This window comes from Pleurodeles waltl, chromosome 1_2 (assembly GCF_031143425.1).
Source record: "Pleurodeles waltl isolate 20211129_DDA chromosome 1_2, aPleWal1.hap1.20221129, whole genome shotgun sequence".
In the NCBI taxonomy this organism is placed as follows: domain Eukaryota; kingdom Metazoa; phylum Chordata; class Amphibia; order Caudata; family Salamandridae; genus Pleurodeles; species Pleurodeles waltl.
Window position 1 is genome coordinate 1,199,047,819 of NC_090437.1, and position 22,416 is coordinate 1,199,070,234.

The window sequence follows — 22,416 nt, forward strand, 5'->3', positions numbered from 1 at the left end:
GTCCTGTAGTGTGTGAATGCACACTGGCCGCTCTGTATTGAGTTTCTAGTTCCAGGGTTTCCATCCCGCCCCAGCATATGGTAGTGTAAGAGTCGCCCATCACACACAAGTTTGTTTGCCCGCCCAGGCTACGCAGATCAAGTGTGTCCGAAGGTGCTTGAAAAATGCACATGGGAGCAGCATTGGTATGTTTACAAAAATAAGAATCTGGTCAGTACCACCATTTTATCACAGCTATGCGCCCCATAAGTGACAATGGTAGTTTGATCCACAAGTCTATGTCTTGGGCCAACTTTTGTGCTGCTCTGTCATAATTATCTCTTGTCTCTATTGTTGGGTCAGTATGTACCTGAATTCCCAGATATCGAACTGAATCTGTGACCCACTGCGGCTGGTACGGTGACTGCACAGGGGTCATGACCGTAGTGAGTGGGAACATAATGGATTTGTCCCAGTTAATAAACAACCCGGAAAGAGCACCGAACTGCACTACCTCCTGAAACACTGGGGTTAAGTTACGCCCGGCATCACTTATATATAACAGTGTGTCATCAGCTTGGCTGAAATTATTAATTTGTAATTTGGGAACTGAAGGGCTCAGTGGGCATGGTACTCTGTCAGCGCACATGCTAGCAGCTCCATCACTAGCGCATAGAGCAGGGGAGGCAGTCCTGCTGGGTGCCTCGCGCAATAGCGACACAGGCCACAGCAGTCCCATTAATGTTGATGCATGCTGGTGGCATGTTATACAGTACCTGGACAATACGGCAGAGCACTGCAAACAAGAAATCCCATTCGACTGCGTTGAATGCTTTTTCAGCATCCAAAAATATTGTGGTGGCACGCATGTTGGGGTCTAACTGCTGCATCCCTCCGAACAGTGTTCTTAGGTTTAGTGCTAAGCTGCATCCCAGGACAAAGCCTGCCTGCTCTGGCACCACCACACTAAGGAGAAGTGGGCCAAGCCTTTTAGCCAGAATTTTAGCGTAGATCTTAGTGTCAACATTCAGGAGCGAGAGAGGCCTAAAGGAGGAGCACAGATTCACTGAATGAACTCTCCCTCACCATACGACCTGACCACCACTCGCATTTTCACACAGGAGGGAATAAACGACACAGCAACTAGCCAATAGTCAGTCTGTTTGTGAAAGTCATATCCTAATTTGTGTAGCTTGGCTCTAGGGGTGCTCTAGTTCACCAGACATCTGGTAAGCCACTGTCAATAATTGTTTGCACTGCCCACCTGAGCGATCCAACTCTGGTACACTGTTAAAATCTCTGCCCCAGATTTGTGGGAGGTCCCCCCACTGCACTACTCTGGTATGTAATGGTATATAAAGTTGAGGATCATCATGGTTTGGCCTGTAGACCCCTACCAGTAGAGTTGTAAGGTCGTCTTTAGTGCCTTGTGCTATCACATACCGACCACCCGGATCAGTGCACAGTTCACATTATTGAACACCTGGGCCCTGCATACCCATATGAGCACCCCCCCTACCATGAGAGGTAAAGCACAGTAGTTCCCTTGTAATCTATTCGTAAGCATTTCGCTGTCGGGCCACATCTACTTTATGCCTTCAAAGGTACGCTATTATCTTACATAATTTCTTGTTGCTGTTCAGCACCCGCACATTCCATGTCATCGTGTGTAGCTTTGCTATTCCTACGTCACTTCATGTTGTCCTAAGCTCCACATCCTCAACCACCATCTGTACTTTCCATAGCCAATATTGTAATTATTGGTGCTTTAACCCATAAAATCAACCCATGCCGACAACTCCCAGTGGAAAAGTATAATCTCCACCCACCCACGCCGTGCCCCAACTGGCACAGCAGTAACATACCTCCTGTCTTCCCTCCTTTTCCCACCTACAAACTTCAGTACTACAGAGTGTGGTGCACACATGGGGGCGGACGCTGCCAAGTCTGGCTTCTCAGTGCACATCACACAATGTCAGCCATGGGCACAGATTATATTCTCAGAAATGCAAAAACCTATGTTCAACACCTACGATCCACATTAATTACTGACCCCAAAATATCTTAATTTTTGGTTACGTAATGTCCTGCCAGTTCCCCTGGTCCGAAATACAGTTGGACCACTCTTTCCATATACAGCATCAGCTGTGGCATTCGTACATAAACATGTCCCTGGGAGGCCCATTGCTGAAAGCCAGCAGGCTGACCATGGTACGAAGTCTCTGAAGTACTGCAGCCAAGTATTGAGTGACTATCCACCTGCGACAAGGCTCTTAGTTAGCCCGTTGTGCCACCAATAGTAGTGACTTTGTCCTAGGTGTCTACTCCTCCATTTTGCATATGCTCTCTGCATCACTGGCATCCGATTTGGGGGAACTGCGCTGCTTCTTTGTGGATTCCTTGTGCTTGAGATGCTGTTTCAGTTGTTTAGGATCAGTGAATACCATTGATTTGCCCTTGAATAGCACTCTCAATCTGGCTAGGTATAACATACCATATTACAACAGGAGCTTACGGAGATGCTTTTTAAGAGGGGCAAACAATCTTCTCGCCTCCTGCACGTGTTGTGTGAAGTCAGGAAACATTGATACAGTAGAGCAACGATGGACTCTCTCCACGATGTAGACATCTGAAAAAGTCTCACGCTCCAGCAGATCAATTAGTAGTTGTTCAACAAAGCGCTCCATGTTGGTGATGTTAGTAGATTCAACGATCCCCATTATCCTAAGATTGTTCCTCCGAGAATGGGCCTTGAGGTCTTTGACCTTGGTTTGCATTGTCTGAAGGGCTCGGTCAAATCTCTTTTGTGCATCTGACGCATTGACCTGTAACTCCTCGGCCTCTGACACACATCTCTCTAACATGTCCAACCATTCTGCATGTTTATCCATGCATTCGGACATGCAGTTCATTCTAAAGCTCAGCGCGTCAATTTTACCATTGATTTTGGTGAGGCTCAGCTGCATTTCTGTAAGGATTCATTTCAAGTCCATATCCTTGTCCCTGCCCGCAGGCCCTTGCGTGCTACATGTCGGCTCTCCACTTTCCTGCGGATGACCTCAAGGACTTTCTGAGGTAAATTGTAGCTTAGGTAGTGTGCGATCCGCCTTGCATTTATCTGCAGCCAGGATGGTTCGCTAGCAGATGAGCGGAAGGGGTGAACATTCCTTCTCGCAGTCTGTTCTGCGGGTCAGGTACGCCTTAGTCCTGAGTCATGAATTGATGCGCCAGGCCTGTATCAACCTCTATATGCCCCACAGGGGTTGCATGGATCTCTACTTTGGAAGGTCAGTCTGAAGGCCTAGCTGCCCACTCCACTGCAGCCGGAGACCTTCCTCGCCCACTACCTGTCTGTGATCCCCGACAGTGAACAGGAGGTGAAACCCCATGAGCCCCATGCTGCTCAGCTTCTCTCTGATGCCAATTATAAGTTGCAATGCAGGTCCCTAATGAGTGCTCACCAGTCTCTCCCTGTGTCAGGGCGTCTTAGTGGGCGGTGTGCGGCTCCCTCTGACCGCAGTTGGCACTTCACAGGTGTCACCGGGTATCGAGAGCACGCCTAGGTAGGCCCCAAACTCTTTCTCAGTTGTTGATTTGGAGCAGCAGTGTGCCAGAGGCTGCCGACCAGTTCCTCGCTGCACGCCTCCTCCCCAGACATGGGCCGCGGCATCACCGCTAAGGGACAGCCGCTCAGCACCTCATCGCCAGGATGCGGACTGCAGTGTGCTGGCAACTTCTGTCAGGGCCTGCGTGCCGATGGATTTTACCGCCACTACCCAATGAGTGATTCAATTGGACTGCGCCCACGCTGCTTCACCTCAGGTACCGTCTCCAGGGTCCTGGGAGTATGCACGTCTCGATATGTGAACCGCAGACCTCCGCTGCAATTTCAATCAGTCACAAACTTGCAACAGGCATTGGTGAGATTATTCTACCAAATGAGGCAAACCCAAGTAACCCTTAGACCTAGGTAATTAAATAAAATATCAAAAATCTTTGGTCCTCAGAGAGAAGTATAAGCCTACACTTCCACAGCACCTTTAACTTTCTATTGAAAGATTATTTATAACCAAACATACCATTGTTGAATCAATATACATTACTTTTTATTTTTATCATCTTTCACAAAATCATTCTTCAATTGTAAGAATTTTTTTCATTTCTAAATCATGAACCTTAGTTGCTCCCAAAATATAAAAGCGCAGTGCAGTGATTAAAGTGATAATGTTTTTTTTGTTGTTGTTGTTGCTGTGCTCACATGGTCGGTTTCTTGGCCCACATAGCCTTGGCTGTAGTGCATAGAACCCTTACACTGCTGCACACAGAAGAAAATGTATTAGGGAGAACTTTGGCTGTGATCCTGATCTTTCAGCCTCTGCCCTGGATTCAGGGAGGTCGACTCTGATGCTCTTCTGCATTCTGCTGGGCTAGCAAGCCAGGTGGCGTATATGGGCTCTGTAGTGGGATATGAAGTCTCTGTGGGCCTGTTGTAAGGACCCTTTGGTACCCAAGTTGGGCACCACTAGCTTAGCTTGGATTCCCTGGTTTGTGGCTTTTACATTCATACACGTTTTATTCACATTTTTAGCAAGCCTGCTTTTAGAAGTTGTTTTATATATTTTATCAGCTGTCTGTTCTAGGAAGACAGAGCTCACGCTGCACATTTTATCAGCCTTTGTCCAAGGCTGCCATATACGGTACATGATATGCTAACTTGTATTGAGAGCCCAGAAGCCAGCTTCTATCCTCAAGACACACCATGAAATCAGAGCTGTACAGGTTATTGCACATAGGCCCAAAGAGTGCAGAGGACATTCTGGTCATTACCGTCCTGGAACATGTACCACACTACAGACAGCTTTGCTGATCCTGGTGCTGACTCTTCAGCTTCCCGAGAGGATTGCCATTCATGCAATAGGCAGACCTCTGCTATTGTATTCAGGCATGGGCTGGGGCTGTCCCGTAGGCCGGGCCAGACAGAGGGTTACAACCACTATGCTCTCAGATTTAGACATAGGGTTTTGGTAGGTACATCTAGGCTCTCTAGAATCGCCCAACATGGCGGGGTTGTTTATCTTCTTCGCTATGGCTGTAATGTTGGGAAATGTGCTCTGTTTCATCTGCCTTATCGCAGCAAATGCTTTTTACACTAGAATGCGATTTCTTCAATAAATTAATTGAAATCTAGTTCGCAACTTGTACCTTGCCTTGGCATGTGTGAGTAACCGAGTGAAAGGAGTCTATGATCTGTTTCCACAACTTCCTGAGGACAGTGTGTCAGGTTCAAGTTGCCACAGATCACCTTCCACCCAACAGGTTTGGAGGTTTGGGTGAGGCATTGCAAGCTAGCCAGGAGTTAGGATGACAGCTGCCAAGCGGTGTGGGGTTGACTCAGTTTCCCACACTCAGTGGTGCTGCTATCCTAAACATAGTCTTTTTACGGAAATAGGAACCGCTTAACAGGCCCACCATCAAGGGGACCTCTCCAACGACGGACAGATTTCGGCGGAGACTACAAAGAAGCTGCGTTCATAGTTGCTGTACTGAGATTGGGCCTGTGGCAAACCCCTCTCCCCTGCCCCCCAGAGTTGACAGTAGTGACCGAAGAGTCTCTTCTGGCCCGGAGCGGCCACAAAGAAGAGGTAGAGATCAAAGGTGGCTGGCCTTCTACAGAGTCGTGGCTCAACCTTCTGGTGCTGAGGGCCATCTGCTCAGCACTGAATCCTTCCTTCTGTGACTAAAGCAATGGTGATACAGGTGCTCACAGAAAACACCACCGCCATGTGGTACTGCAACAAACAGGGCATGGTGGGGTCAGGAGGAGCTTTTGAAGGCTTCTCTTGCTCTGAGATGTGTTTTGCCTCGCGTGGATCTCTGGGTTGCTGAATGCCTTTCCATCATTGCTTCCCCTGCCTCTAGTATTCAAGAAGATCAGGAACAAATGGGCCCAAGTCATCCTAGGGGCTCCAGATTGGGCACAGCGCTTTGTATAGGAAGCTCCTGGGAGCATCTGCCCCTCCGGAAGGCCTTACTGTCCCAGCAACAGGGCTGGGTTCTGCACCCAAGCTTTCACAATTTGTACCTGCATGCTTGGAGATTGAGCAGCCACAGCTGAACACCTTCGACCTTTCTCCGAAGGTGGTTGATGTCATCTTGGCAGCCAGGTATCCGTTAGCAAAAGCTGTATACACTTTCTTTCAGACAAATTTGTAGTTTGATGTGACACACACCAGATTGATCTCCTCCAGACCATATTATCTATTGTTAAGGTTATCTTCCAGCCTTCTTAAGATTGCCAGATCAGCCCTCCATGTTTAAGTCACCAGTTGTGATGTGATATTTTTTTTTTGTTTTAAAGGGTTTCAACACGTTTTCCCCTTATCCTTTTGTGATGCCCCAATAGATCCTTAATCTGGTCCTTATTTCCTTGACGTGCACTCGGTTTGAACTGCTTCACAGCTGCCCCTTGCAGCTTTATACTATCAAAACTGTGCTCCTCATCTCCATCACTTCTGCATTGCGTGCCAGTGAGCTTCCATTCTGTGTTAATCTACCAAATACCACGTTCTTTCCGGACAAACTGTTTCTGCAGACTTGGGTATCTTTTCTGCCAAAAGTTGTGATGCAGTTCCACATCGGTCAAACCATCACCCTGCAGGTGTTCTGTACTCCACCTCACCTCTCCAAAGAGGAGGAGGGACTCCATTGTTTGACCCCCAAAAGAACATTGCACTTCTACATAGATCGTACCAAATAACACCTGGTGGATGATCATCTATTGGCGGGTTTTACTGGAACAAGAGAACCATCTGCTGCTGCATCGCGCTCTGCATTAGGATTAGCTAAGTCTTGGGAGAAAAGTAGCCTCCGGAAGGACTGCGTGCTCATTCTACCAGGCCCAAGGTTGCTACCATTGTGTTAGCACATAGACTTCCTGTCCTGGACATCGGTCAGGCAGTTAGGTGGGCGTTCTTCCATACGTTCACGAAGCACTATTGTCTGGACAGCCAATTTCACCACAATGGGGCATTTTGCCCTCTCAGTCCTGCAGAATTTTCAGATGCGAGTCCATTCCCATATCCACATACAAAAAGATACTGCTTTGGTACCTATTCAGAAGGTAAGGAATTTGTGGCTGGAAGTCCCTGTCAGAAGAACAAGTTACCTTCGGTAACACTCTATCGGATAGACTCTCTTATCTAGATGGAAGTTCCTCACCGACTCTCCCATCCTCCTTGTTCTGCGATTGGACTCCATCCATTTATAAGATCCCTAGACTAGAAATCTGCACACTGATTCTAATCAGTTTGCTCTTGGGGCTCTGCGTCTCAGAACTTTCACAGCCTCAAAGCAACTGACGTCAGCACAGAGAGGTGCCACCTATATGTGCCCTGCAAAGAGCGGAACGGTGTCAGTGTGGTGCCACCTGATGGCGTGCCAAGGTACTCCTGAAGAGTTTCTGAATCCAGTCCGATGCCTGGGGAATATTCAAAGGTGAGGAATCTGCAGCTAGATAGTCTCTACCAGAAAGAGTGTTCCCAGAAGAAAGTAATGTGTTCTTAAATATTCTTAGTACTCGATTAGTAACCAATAATGTTTGATGTCGAGGGTAGAAACCCAGAACATTTGGAAAATGCTTTTAAGAGATTTATTATTTCTAAAGCAGAAAATAAAACTAGTGTTAGCACTAATATGCAATTTGTGTAATAGTTTGAGTGAACTCTTAGGTGTCTGGCTACAGAGATGTAGCAAGTTCTCATGAGTGATGGTGAAAAAGATGAAGTGTTTCCAGATGGGCTTTGTGTTTTGTTTTTGTTTTTAATTCTGAACTATTGAAAATCTCTGAGGAGCGCTTGGCAAATAAGTAACCTTGCGGTGAACCAATGGTGAATACGTGCCCCGCGATTTCTGAATTATACAACCAGATCTATGCAATGTTTGTTGGAGTGGGAATTGTGTATCCAACTGACCAGCGTCAATGTTATGATTCTGTTAGCTACTATCTGAGTTTCATTACTGCGCCATCTAACAGTAATCTCAACTCGTAGATGATTGACACTAATAGTCCAGCATGCTTGGGAATAAGTCGTATATTCTCCTCTACAAAATTCTTTAGTTGCAGTAATTGCCCTTTTCAGTAGGACTGCAGCTGTAGAAATGGAAAAACAGTAGCTCTTTTCAGTGTTTTCAGGACTACTCTTAGAGGAAGTAACACTTTCATTACTTTTGGCATTTGTAGACCCTTTATGGTAGGCAGACTTTTAATTGCCGATTGAGGACACTAATCAGAGACTGACACCACTAGCATAATGATGTGTAGAGAGGTACATGTGGTCAGACTGGAGGCACTATCTAAGACGTTTCCGGTAACACCAGAAAGATGTAAGAATATATTGCTGAGCTGACCGAGTAAGTGCTTGATTGCCAGTGTAAAATTCCAGTACCTTGTCATTTAAATAAACAGCTTAGGTTGTTGATATTGTATGGAAAAGAAACAGGCAGGCATCTACACTAGGAACGTTGCCAACGCTTTATAGGAGACCTAGCCAGACCATTGAGATGTATGCAGAACAAGGACACCGACTGTAGAATAACGTATGGTTGGCATTTAAAGCCACATTGACTACCCAAGACACACACCTAGTGTTCTATTGGAGGTAAAGAACAAAATAATTGTTGATTCATTGTTGGTGGCCATGTCCAAAATTAGGCATTTCATAACAAGATTTTAAGTGCCATGAGGAAAATGATGGGTTTGTAATAGCTTGCCAAAATAGAGTAAGTCATACTGAGGCTGAGAGATAAAATTGTTAAAGCTTTTACACTCAAAGGTAGTAAAAAGAGGTCACTTGCTAGTGGCAGCCAGAGGGGTGAATAGCAGAACATACTGGACAAAGGAAGGTCACCCATCGATATGCACCTTGCACTCAAGGCTGTGGGGTATCTGGCAGTGGTATCAGTAATTAGAATTCCTACTGGAGATAGATCCTTTCCAGATAATGATAACCTCTTATAGAGTATCAGATGGGAGAGCGAAGAACTGAATTGCCTGCCCAGATTAAGAGTCCCCATCTTCTTGTGAATAGAATGTACGCTAGCACGGACACACTTATTGATAATATAAATTTAAAACAGACCACAGAAACTAGTAAATAGGGTGCAATAGCATAGAAGATACAGCTTCTCGATGTTCTAAAAAAGAAAAAAGCACTATGCAGGGGTAATATTCGTGATAGCAACTGTTAAAACGCAGATCCTGACCAGGATTGAACTACCTTAGAGTGCTAGTTTGCTCCAGATACTGATGTAGGCTGTGTCGTGGTTGGGTGTGGCTATAAACAAACAGTAGTCTACCTTGAACCAACACATGCTGAGCCACAAGGAATAGTAGAGTGCACAGACTTCACTAATCATATTTTGCTTGTTTTTTAAACTGTTTTAATCTGTTTCCTTCCTATCCTGACATCTGGTGCCTTTATACTTGGCATTTTGACCTAAATATTTATTTTGTGGCCTTACAGAGCCCCCTTCCTATCTGTACCATGTTTGCCCTTTTCACTTATGTCCATGCTGTTTACTTGCTTTCCTGCTGCCTGCCCCCACTTACTTTTTTTTTTTTTTTTTACTTGTGGCTGATATAAAGTTTTGTTCATGAAGCAGAACTTCATCTTCCGCATACTGGTGGTGGATAATCCGCCACATTGAGAGTTCTCAAGTAAGAGAGGGAATTCTCTATCGAGGTGACTATCTGCACCATAGGAGATAGGAGACACTTTATCAGAAAAGCTACAACTGCAGTTTCACAAATGCCTGTGTATGATGGTGGAAGTTCTGTACTTAACATGAACTTCTGGAAATGTAGCTCCCTCCTCTCCTCACATAGCGTCCACATATTTGGTCGCCTTAACATGCTGTGCGGCCATAACCTCAGTAGGTTAGGAAGACCAGTTCTTACCATGCAAGTCCAGCCCTATGATATTGATTGGGTCTTTAGACAACATCTCTGGCAGAGCAATCACTGCATAATGGGGACTATGGAGGGAAATCTATATAGGACTTATTGATTCAATTGTGAATCGTGAATCTGCTGTTTTTTTCACAGAATCTCCTCTATTATTATGCTCTAAATCAGGCCCTTACTCTATCCTGCTAAATGTTTTCCAGTTCATTGAATTACCATTAAATTGTTTGCTTTGTTTTTATAGCAGCGTGATTTAATTTGCTAAAAAGTAGAAAGTGAACCTGTCAAACTGATAATCTCTTTGTGTGCTTTTTTTTGTAGATTTTCTGCTCCCGCTGCTCTTCACACTCCGCTCCTTTACCTCGCTACGGCCAGATGAAGCCGGTCCGTGTCTGCACGCACTGTTACATATTCCACGTCACTCCCTTCTACAGCGACAGAGCTGGTATCTGACACATTGAATCTGCAGTGGACTCAAGAAGTCTGCAATGGGCTTGCACAGCATCAACTCAAGCCAGGAATTTGCTTGCAAGAAGGTCCTCCAAGAGGGTGTGGGCTTCGCGCATCCATCACTACATATATTTATATGGACTGTTTTACTTGCATTCTATCAAGCTGCTAACAGGAAGTACCCAAATCTGTGGCTGTGGGAACTGCAAGAGTCTTCCATGAAATATTCTACCTGCACCATTATAATGCTGCTATCTGAACTTGCAGCATTATTGGGATGGAAATAGGGCTTGGAGAAGTCTACATTGCTGCATTGTACCTTACCTTAAGCGTGAAGAACAGACCGCCTCTTGATTGTACTTTACAGCCATGAGACACGTCATGGGTAGCTCACCACCTACTGATGCGACTGGCGTTACACAGACCAGCAGCCTCTCCTTCCATTCACCAATCCTAAGACGGTTTCTATCTGATCTCTGATCCTAAACGATCAAACGTATAGATATTCATGCAGGTCACATTTATCAGACCTGTGCTCGGTATCATATAGGCAAAGCTGACTCTGAGGCGGACAGGAGAAGACCATATTCAGTCAGAACCCGACAGTCGCTGTGCGGTATATTTTGCGTTGCCTTTTGTTGAATCACAGCAATAACTTTTGGGCATTTGAAAAATGCACTTGTTATTCTTTATCAAGCCTGTTGGCTCGCAAGCTTATTTATAGAAGTCTGTCTTTGTTTTTTGCACTTTGCACGTTCATCTTCACCAACCCAACAAGCTTCATGCAATGAAAGAAGAACACCTGTGGGCGAGTGCTGGTCATGCTCAAACTGCACCTAATATCCCAAAGGAAATGACTCTTAGGTTGAGAATGTGTTTCAGTTGATCTTGAAACTATCTACTCTGAGAGATTTCGATTTTTTTGTAATAGCTGTGTATATTTCCTTTTGTACCTTATCTATTTGATAAATGTTAGTTTCATTTTAAAAATAACAATTTTTACCGCTATGGTATACAATTATTCCTAAAAAATCAGCAGGCTGTTGACCCAGATGCTCTTATATGTGTAATTTGGGTTTCCCATAACACAAATAGCGTTGATGGGTTCGCGGGTGGTCCTGATAGAAAGGTGGGTGTTTGACCCATTCCATGTTTCTTGTCAGTTTCCTTCTCATCAGGGGTTTCTGGTGAACCCATTGATGTGGATGCACCGGTGGCTGACCTCCCAACTGACCCAACAAATTCTATGGCACCCTACTTCGATTCCCAAAAACTGTGGGCTGCAAATGCATAGATGTGACCTTCATTTCAGACCTCATCCCAGAAATCCTAATTCAGGGGCAGATTGTGCCAGCATCGGGCTTCCAATTGTTGCAGCTCGACTTTGAAGAGTTGAAACATGCTGCACTTTTTATGAGCAAACAATGTACTTACCATTGTGCACACCTCTGGTATTATTCGTGGTATTTCTGCGTTCCTGCACTTTCTGGGGTCCAAAACTCTGCATGGTGCACTGTTCCATACCTGATGATTGCTGCACCTGCTGGTATTATTTGCCATGAGCGCATTCACCACCCTGGATATCGAGGATTCGTTTGCAGAGCATAGATTATTCCTGTTTTCCCAAACTCAAAATGAAGACACACCCCTCAGATCTAAAATGTAATTACAAGTTGTTTCCCTGAAAAAAAAAGTCCACCAAAAATGTTTTCCTTCTGGTTTTTTCCAAAGCATAGATTCTAAGTGGAAGAGGCAAATCTTCCAATACTGTAAAAGTTCAAGTGGACATCATGTCTACACCATTCATCATGGTGCCAGTGCCTATTTTTTTGATCAGATGAGAACTTGCATAGTTTGAGCAATGATATATTCAGGTCAATGTGAGTTCAAATGTGCTTGATGTGAAGACAAAAATAGTATCACTGGTCCAAGAGCGACCTGTAGTATAAATTATAATTTGAATCATTCCATTGAGCTAAGTGTATGTTTTCCCTTTGACGAAAAGAAGGTCAGGCTTCAGTGACTTACATTTTTCTGGAACCATTATCAGAAGTGCTTTATAAGATGTTTGTTGTTTTTGTGTATTTCAAGTAAGACACAAAGCCATGATGAATCCCATTGTGGATTCTCACACAATAACCATAAACAAGACGTTGGGACAAGGAAGAAGTGAATGTGTTTTTACACATTTCATAGCATAAGTTGGACTCTGCCATTCCTGTGAATGGCCTGAGTTGAGGTGGTCACCACATTTATTTAAGATGATTGGCGTACCGTTGTTTTGGAGCTCATTAGGCGGTATCTTGTGCAAGCAGGGTCCTGGTGTGATCATGCTTAATCTAGTTGGGTTTTTTTCTTCCATTTTTTTAATGTCTGTTTTTCTACCAGGTCATGATCAGAGTCTTTGATTTGCAGCATCTTCGATGGCCTGCAGTTTGGCTGTGCACGGACTGGCCCCTCTGATGCTGAGCGAGGGAGCCAGTGTGGAAATGGGCAGTAATACTATATTCAGGCTTAAATCTCAGGCTTCACCTTGCAATGAAGATTGCAGTTTTTTTTATTATTTTATTTTTTAATACAGAAATGTAATGCTTCTTTTATAGGATGAACAACAATAAACTTAAACTGTGAAATATGCATACAAATTGCTCCTTCTGTGGAAAAAAACTGGAATCCTATTTACTGGACTGTATTTATTCAAAGCTTGTTCTTATTTTGTAAATGCTGTATTTCAGAATCATTTCCATAAATATGATATTTAAGGATCTCAGATGCTGTACAGTAATTTTCTTATGTACATACACCCCTATTTCTTTTACTGAAAGCACAAAAGAGTACTAAATTGCATTTTCTCTTGTAATCACTTACGAGAATTAAAAAGTCAGGATTTTATACTTCCACATGTTAAGTTTGCGGAGTTTCTTTTCATTTACAGCAGTGGTGATTAATGCCTGTGTGGCGCGTTGTGTGCTTTAAGCAACAGTTTAGTCTCCCTCTTTTTTCAAAATAATAATGTATCTGAGAACTTCAGGACCTTGGTAGTTCCATTAAATACAGTGAAGTCGCAAAGGTCCAATCACGGCCTTATCCAACGTTCTGATGGTGTCTTTCTTTCTCTTCTTATTTAATTTAGAACTTGTAATAGGCCCTCATTTGTGTCTCAGGCGTTTAACTCCAGTAACATGCCTTAAACAAGCAGGATAGCCCTCAGGAGACAATGAGGATGCTATTATGGCGTGGTAGAGGGCCTTCTCCTAACACATTCCAATGCTCGCCTTTCTCCTTCTCTCTAATTTAGAGCAGTCTACCTTCCGCGAGTTATGGGTAATAGCATTATTTAGAGGTCTTCTGCCCCTGGCTGTATAAGTCATTAACAGCCCTCTCTGCTTTTATTGGCCCTCGGTTGCAGCTCAGGCCTATAATATAGGCAGGCAGCTTTTAGTGACAATATAGCTCTAGCTGGCTGGTTATAATGTAATTCTACAGACTCGTATTGCCTGATTTTCTCAAGTCTGTGTTGTCGGAAGACCCATATTACTTTATGCAACATGTTCATGCAAGTGTTCGGTAGTTACTAGTTGTACTGCGTTTAATTTACAGGTTTGACATGTCATAGGAACACTGTTAAAAGCAACATTGGGAAAGGTAACGTGGAGTCTACATGTGTCTCTAACCTAGAAAATCTGGATTTTAAGCTAAAAAGTGGTCCACCACACCATATGGCTGGACATGGGTGGCTCACTGCCCCCAGCCCACCTCCACCGCCCAGCCCACCTCCACCACCCCCACCCCCACCAACTGAAAAACTTTTACAGTAAAAACATAATAAACTCTGTTTGACAGGCATTGACAGGGACAGAGGTGGAATGCAGAGCACTCCCCCCTCAGTGCGCATTTATGTTTAGCCAGCCGTCTCGGGCCAACCAAACATTTCTGATGGATACAACTACCTGTGGATTCCTCACCTAATGAATACTCCCATGGCGCCAGCATTCGACGGAAATCTTCTTCCTAGCTTCTGCACGTCGACGAGGACGTCACACTGGCCCACGCGACGCCGTCTGACGTCATACAGGCAATAAGAGGTCCTCGCCGACGTGCCGACGTCAGTTCCCTTTTTTCCGTGCATTCGAAACGGTTATCTTCGAGGGAGCTACTGTTACTTTCGTTGTTACAGTGTATTTTTTTGCTGCGTGATTTTCTCTGCGGTTATAATGTCTCAGAGAAAGTCGGGTTTCAAGCCCTGTCGAGAGTGTGGGGGCAAGATGTCAGTTACTGACCCTCACTCCGACTGCTTATGGTGTTTGAGCTCTGACCACGACGTCGCTACATGTGATTCATGTCAGCACATGAATCCGAAGGCCCTGAAAGAACGAGAGGCTAAGCTCTTCATGGCAAAGTCGAAACGGAAGGAGAAAAAACATCATAGAAAGTCATCTTTGCCGAGATCTCACCGGCGTCATCGAGACTCCCGGCGCCGTAAGGATTCACGGCGCCATTCCAGCAAGGAGTCTCATTCGAGGTCGCCTTCGGCTCGGCGTCGGAAGACCTGGGAGGTCAGTCCCACGGTCACGCCACATCTGTCGACGCCGTTGCCTTCTCCGGCGTCACCGACTTCGCTTGGACAGGCTTCAGTGATTGAGGTGACGCAGCCCCGGGCGTTTTCTCCGGCGTCGCAGACGTCGAGGCTGGCGTCGGGGGTCGCCTTCGATCCAGGCACCCCAGTATCCTGCTTTTCCTGCCCCTGGAGCCGAGAATACCGCATTCTTGAATGCGATGTACACCAACTTTCAACAGATGGCTCCAGGCGGTGCTCCGGCTGGTCCTTCGGGCCCGTTGGCTTTTTCATTGGGTGCTCCGGTGCCTTTACGACCGGCACCCTTTATGCCCTTTCTCCCTTTAGGGAATGTGGGCTCGGCGCCGGTATCGGCGCCGGTGGCTTCAGAGGGTTTGGCCCCAGAGGTTTCCATCCCGTCGACTTCGGGATTTCGACCTGTGACTCCGACGAGACCTTCGGAGACTCCAAAACGCGACCCTCTTCGTCCGGCTTCTGCCTCGGCGCCGAAGCTGCTTGTGGTGCCGGATATGGCGTCGGATGGATCCGGAGATCGGCGCCGATCCTCGACTTCGGCGGATGCCATGTCGACGCCGCGCATTGAAGAGAGGCTACACTCTAGAAGGCGTGCTCTTCGTCTTTTGGAGGAGCAGGAATACCAATGAGTCTTGGAGGAAGGAGAGATTGAGGACTCTGGTGATGGACTTCATGGTCTTGATACGGCCAGTGGGCTGGATACTTCCCCTGAGTGGGACCTTTCATCTCCAGGGGAGTATACGGAGGAAGCTGCTACCTTTCACACGGTGGTAAGAAAGGCAGCTAACTTTCTGGACCTGCCTTTGCCGGTGGCAGAGGTGAAGCAGAATTTGCTGACTGAAGTTCTGCATCCGGCCTCTTCTGCAGCGGAGCCTCTCTTGCCATTTAATGAGGCTTTGCTTGATCCGGTGTTGGAGGTGTGGAAGAAGCCAGTATCTTCCTCGGCGGTTCATAGGGCTGTGGCCAGGAGATATCGTGCTGCGCCTTCTGACCCTGGCTTTCTATCTAGACACCCTACGCCGGAGAGCTTGGTAGTGCAGGCCTCCTGTTCTTCTAGGTCAGCTCCTGGATCTTTCCCGACGGTGCCAGGGGACAGGGACTCCAAAAAGTTGGATGCACAGTCCAAGAAGATATTTTCGTCCTGCAGTATGGCGTTGAAGGCCACCAACGCGAGAAGATACATCCATGCTCTTATGGACGACATTTCATCTTCTTATACGGAGCTTCCCCAGGGGCTTTTGAACATTGTTTCGGATGCCCAGGCTGCCGCGACTCAGATTATCTAGTCTGGGTTGGACACGACAGACTCGGTGGCTAGGGCGATGGGCACGGCTGTGGTGGCAAGGAGACAGGCTTGGCTCCGCAATTCGGGGTTCTCTGCGGACGTGCAGTCGACCCTTTTGGACCTCCCGTTTGGTGGGGACAAACTGTTTGGAGCCAAAGCGGATTCGGCCTTGGAAAGGTTTAAGGAAAGCAGAGCCACAGCCAAGTCACTGGGACTGCAGGCCCCTTCTTCTGCCTCCTCTAGGTTTTTTAGGAGGTTTCGAGGTTTTGGACGGGGTTCTTACTCCTCTTCATTTCGGGGGAGATACCAACAACCTGCCTCTTCTATCACTTTTAGACTAATTAGAGGGAGAGGTAGGATCCGCACCAGGGGAGCCTCTCAGCAGCAGCACTCTGCCTCTTCCTCGCCCTCTGGAGGGGTGCAGCAGGGGAAGCAGCCTTAGGCTTCCACCAGTCCCTACTCACTCCTCTCCTGTACGGGGAAGGTTGTGGCACTTTCTTCACAAGTGGCAGATCATTACATCGGACACTTGGGTTCTCAGTATTGTGGGGAAAGGTTACATCCTTCCCTTTCGGGAGTTTCCGCCCCCCATCCCGCCCCGCCCGTCGTATTGTTCAAAAGAACACCATCTGTTGCTAGAACAGAAAGTCCAGATCCTCCTATTAAAGGGCGCGGTGGAGTTGGTCCCAGAGCAGAAAAGGGGTCGAGGTTGTTATTCGAGGTACTTCCTGATTCCCAAGAAGGATGGTCGGTTGAGGCCAATCTTGGACTTGAGGATCTTGAATTGGTTCCTCAAACAGGAAAAGTTCAAGATGCTGACCCTAGCTCAGGTGCTTTTGGCGTTGAACAATGGAGATTGGATGGTGTCTGTCGACTTGCAGGATGCTTATTTTCATATCCCGATACTCAAGTCGCACAGGAAGTATCTCCGGTTTGTGGTAGGGACGCAGCACTATCAGTTTGCGGTCCTCCCATTTGGTCTTACTTCGGCACCTCGAGTCTTCACGAAGGTGATGTCGGTGGTTGCGGCAGAGCTCAGGAGGAAAGGGATAGCAGTATTCCCTTACTTGGACGACTGGTTGATCAAAGCCGGGTCCCCGGAGCTTGTGTCGTATCATCTGCAGTCGGCAACCCAGTTGTTGTTCGACCTGGGCTTTTCGGTGAACGTGCCCAAATCTCACCTGGAGCCCTCTCAACGCCTCCTGTTTATAGGGGCAGTACTGGGTACAACATTGAATCGAGCCTTTCCTCCGCCTCAGCGGATTCAAGACATTCAGGCGTTGGTTCCAATGTTTCAAGGTGGAGCGGTCATTCCAGTCCTCAAGGTCCTACGTCTGCTCGGTCTGTTTGCCTCCTGCATACTGTTGGTCACGCATGCTCGCTGGCACATGAGGGCTCTTCAGTGGTGCCTCCGAAGGCAGTGGTCTCAACACAAAGGAGATCTAGACGGTTCGGTCAAAATCTCTAGAGATGCTGCTGCGGACTCGAAGTGGTGGATTGCGGGCGACAATCTTTCACTAGGGAAGCCGTTCGCGCAGTCACCACCAGTGGCCACAGTCATAACGGATGCTTCCACTCTAGGCTGGGGAGCTCATCTGGGGGATCTGGAGATCAAAGGGCTTTGGTCTCCAGAGGAACAGACTTTTCATATCAATCTGTTGGAGTTGCGGGCTGTACGTCTGGCTCTCAAGGCCTTCCTCCCATCCCTTCGCGGTCAGTCGGTTCAGGTCCTGACGGACAATACTACTGCGATGTGGTATATAAACAAACAGGGAGGAGTGGGGTCGTACCTTCTCTGCAGAGAAGCTCTTCGACTATGGTCCTGGGCAAGGGACCATCAGATTTGCTTGGTAGCAAATCATCTGGCCGGAGTCTTGAATGTACGTGCGGACGGTCTCAGTCGCCATTTCTCGTCCGACCACGAGTGGCGTCTCCATCCAGATCAAGTCCGTCTAATCTTCCAGTTGGGGGGGTTCCTCGGATAGATCTGTTTGCCACCCAGGAGAACACGCACTGTCCGTTATACTGCAGTCTCCAGTTTCCGGTGCAGGGGGTTTTTGGGGACGCGTTTCAGATGACTTGGTGCGACCAGTTACTTTACGCGTTTCCCCCCATGCCCTTGGTTCCTCGAGTGTTGAGGAAAATTCGCCAAGACCGGGCCCAAGTCATTTTAATAGCTCCGGATTGGCCAAGGAGGGTGTGGTACTCCGACCTTTTCCAACTCTCGCTGTGCCCTCCGCTCCGTCTCCCTCTCAGGGCAGACCTCCTCTCGCAGTCGCAGGGGCAGGTTTTACACCCCAACCTCCAGAGTCTGCACCTACATGCCTGGAGATTGAACGGGGCAACCTGAGTTCCTTCTCTCTCCCGCCTGATGTAGTGGATGTTATATTAGCGGCCAGGTGACACTCCACTAAATCTATCTACGCTAATAGGTGGTCTAAATTTGTTATGTGGTGTGGAGAGAGACAGATTGATCCCTTACATGCTCATCTGTCAGATGTTTTGTCTTTTGCTTTATCACTAGCGCAGAAAGGTTGTGCAGTGGCTACTATTAAAGGTTACTTGTCTGCCTTGTCAGCCTTCATTTGTCTTCCAGACCAACCATCGTTATTTAAATCCCCTATTGTTCTTAGATTCTTGAAAGGTCTTCTAAATAAATATCCTCCAAAACCATTCGTTATGCCTCAATGGGATTTGTCCTTGGTCCTGACTTTCCTTATGGGGTCCCCTTTTGAGCCTATGCATTCTTGCCCTTTAAGGTACTTAGTTATTAAGACAGTCTTCCTGGTGGCTATAACATCTGCAAGGAGAGTGAGTGAGTTGCAGGCCTTATCGGTAAAACCCCCTTATACAACTTTTTATGGGGATAAGGTGGTGTTGAGGACCAAGGCTGCTTTCCTCCCGAAGGTAGTTTCACCCTTCCATTTGGCCCAGACGATTACTTTGTCCACGTTCTATCCTCCGCCTCATCCTTCAAAGGAGGAAGAGAGACTGCATCGCTTGGACCCAAAGAGGGCGTTAAGCTTCTACATTGATAGAACAAAGGACTTCAGGCTGGAGGATCAGCTGTTCATCGGATACGTGGGCAAGAGGAGAGGAAAGGCAGTCCACAAGAGAACACTCTCCAGGTGGGTTGTTCTTTGCATTAAAATCTGTTACTCTTTAGCAAAGAAGGATCCTCCTGATGGTATTAGAGCTCATTCCACCAGAGCTAAGTCGGCCACTTCGGCCTTGGCTAGGGGTGTTCCTGTGGTTGACATCTGCAAGGCCGCAACTTGGTCGTCCCTTCACACTTTTGCGAAGCACTACTGCTTGGACTCTGAGGTCAGAAGGGACAGCCATTTTGCACGGTCAGTGCTGCAGGATTTCTTGGTTTGACCATTTCGGCACCCACCGCCGGGCGTTGTACTGCTTTGGGACTCTATTTATTAGGTGAGGAATCCACAGGTAGTTGTATCCATCAGAAGAACGAGTTACTTACCTTCGGTAACGACTTTTCTGGTAGATACATTAGCTACCTGTGGATTCCTCACGGTCCCACCTGCCTCCCCGTTGCCTTTTTGGTCTTACCAAGTAATCCTTGAGTGTGCTCCTTTTGGTCTTTAAGGCTGCTATAGATTTTGTATATATGGATACTTGTGTATATATATATATATGTTCGATGGCATGTGTAGCTGCAGATACACATGCTGTGCACAGTCCGCCGTCTGGTGTTGGGCTCGGAGTGTTACAAGTTGTTTTTCTTCGAAGAAGTCTTTTCGAGTCACGAGACCGAGGGACTCCTCCCCTTTCGGTTCCATTGCGCATGGGCGTCGACTCCATCTTAGATTGTTTTTTTTCCGCCATCGGGTTCGGACGTGTTCCTTTTCGCTCCGTGTTTCGGGTCGGAAAGTTAGTTAGAATCTCGGAAAAAATCGTCGGTATCGGGTTAGTTAGAACAAATCGACACCGAATCTTGAAGAGCTCCGGTGGCCCTTCGGGGTAATTTCGATCCCCCGTCGGGGCCTGGTCGGCCCAACCGCGTGCGACTTCAAGACTGATGGAACGGACCCCGTTCTGCTTCTGTCCTAAATGCCATAACAAATATCCGTATACGGATCAGCATCTGGTCTGTAACTTGTGCCTGTCCCCGGAGCACAAGGAGGATACGTGTGAAGCCTGTCGAGCGTTTCGGTCGAGGAAGACGCTCAGAGATCGAAGAGCCAGAAGATTGCAAATGGCGTCCACGCCGACAGGACAACATCGGTTCGAGGACGAAGAGGAAGCGTTCTCCATCCACGAGTCGGATTCGGGGGAATCCGACGCTGAAGACATAACAACCGTGAGTAAGACGTCGAAAATTAGGACTCACGAAAAGTCCACAAAAGCCCAGGGGACGCCACTGCCAACAGGCCATGGCTTAACCCAAAAACTAGGTGACCGAGCCAAGGCACCGAAAAAGGGCATGCTGGTGTCGAAGTCATCCGACTCCGGTCGTGATACCGCCACACAGCAACCTCGGAGCCGAGACACCGGCTCCGAGACAATTCGGCGCAGAGACAGCGGCACCGAAGATGTTCGCACCGAGATACCACGCAGAAATCAAAGAAATCTTCTTCGGAGCCTAAAAAGCCTACCGAAACGGTTTCGGTACCGAAAAAAGCCTCGGAACCGAAAATGAGTTCCTATACAGAGGAACAAGGACTAAACACCCAATTGCATAGATTTGGTGAAGAGCTTCAAACTATAGAAACTGACTACACTCAAAGGAGGCTTCACATCCAGGAAGACACAGGGAAGATAACCACTCTTCCCCCAATCAAGATGAAAAGGAAACTTGTTTTCCAACAAGGGGACAAGCAACCACAAGCAAAGGTGGTAAAGAAAGTAACACCACCACCTTCTCCACCACAATCAACACATGCATCACTGGCGCAAACTCCACCACTAACGCACTCACCAGCTCATACCACAATGAGCCAGGATGATCCCGATGCATGGGACCACTACAACGCCCCAGTGTCTGACAATAGTCCAGACTCATATCCAACTAAACCGTCACCACCTGAGGACAGTACATCATATGCACAGGTGGTCGCAAGGGCAGCCGAATTCCACAATGTCTCACTACATTCGGAACCTATTGAGGATGACTTTCCCTTTAACACCCTGTCCTCCACCCATAGCCAGTATCAAAGCCTTCCCATGCTCCCAGGAATGCTAAGGCACTCAAAACAAATATTTCAGGAGCCAGTTAAAGGCAGAGCCATAACTCCAAGGGTGGAGAAAAAATATAAGGCACCTCCCACAGACCCAATATTTATTACAACACAACTAACACCGGACTCAGTAGTTGTGGGGGCAGCTCGTAAAAGAGCCAACTCTCATACATCAGGCGACGCACCACCTCCAGACAAGGAGAGCCGCAAATTTGATGCAGCGGGAAAAAGAGTTGCAGCACAAGCAGCAAATCAGTGGTGTATCGCCAACTCGCAAGCACTCTTGGCAAGATACGACGGGGCTCATTGGGATGAAATGCAACATCTCATCGAACACCTTCCCAAGGAGTTCCAAAAAAGAGCGCAACAAGTGGTGGAAGAGGGACAAAGTATCTCGAACAATCAGATACGGTCTTCCATGGATGCAGCCGATACAGCTGCAAGGACAATAAACACAGCAGTCACAATACGGAGGCACGCTTGGCTGCGCACTTCTGGGTTCAAACCCGAAATCCAACAGGCTGTGCTCAATATGCCGTTTAATGAACAGCAATTGTTTGGGCCGGAGGTAGACACTGCCATTGAAAAACTAAAAAAGGACACCGATACAGCCAAAGCCATGGGCGCACTCTACTCCCCGCAGAGCAGAGGCACATTTCGGAAGGCACCTTTTAGGGGAGGGTTTCGGGGTCAACCCACAGAAACCAACACTTCACAGACAAGACCACCTACCTACCAGGGTCAATATCAAAGGGGAGGTATTCGGGGACAATATAGAGGAGGCCAATTCCCAAGAAGTCGGGGAAAATTTCAAGGTCCCAAAACCCCTCAAAATATACAGTGACTCACAAGTCACACAACCCCATCACACAACACCAGTGGGGGGAAGACTAAGCCAATTCTACGAATCTTGGGAAGAAATAACAACAGACACTTGGGTCTTAGCAATTAT

General features: G+C 47.1%; 1 protein-coding gene across 3 annotated transcripts in view; it reads left to right on the plus strand.

The window, feature by feature from the left end:
* Positions 1 to 13,296, plus strand: part of ZFYVE28 (zinc finger FYVE-type containing 28) — a 516,457-nt gene extending 503,161 nt beyond the window's left edge. For all 3 annotated transcript variants that reach the window (XM_069203698.1, XM_069203689.1, XM_069203708.1), the window contains one exon: positions 10,262 to 13,296. In XM_069203698.1, coding sequence (XP_069059799.1) covers positions 10,262 to 10,393 — 132 coding nt within the window. In that variant the 3' untranslated portion in view covers positions 10,394 to 13,296. The remainder of the gene's footprint in view (positions 1 to 10,261) is intronic.
* Positions 13,297 to 22,416: the final 9,120 nt, after the last annotated feature.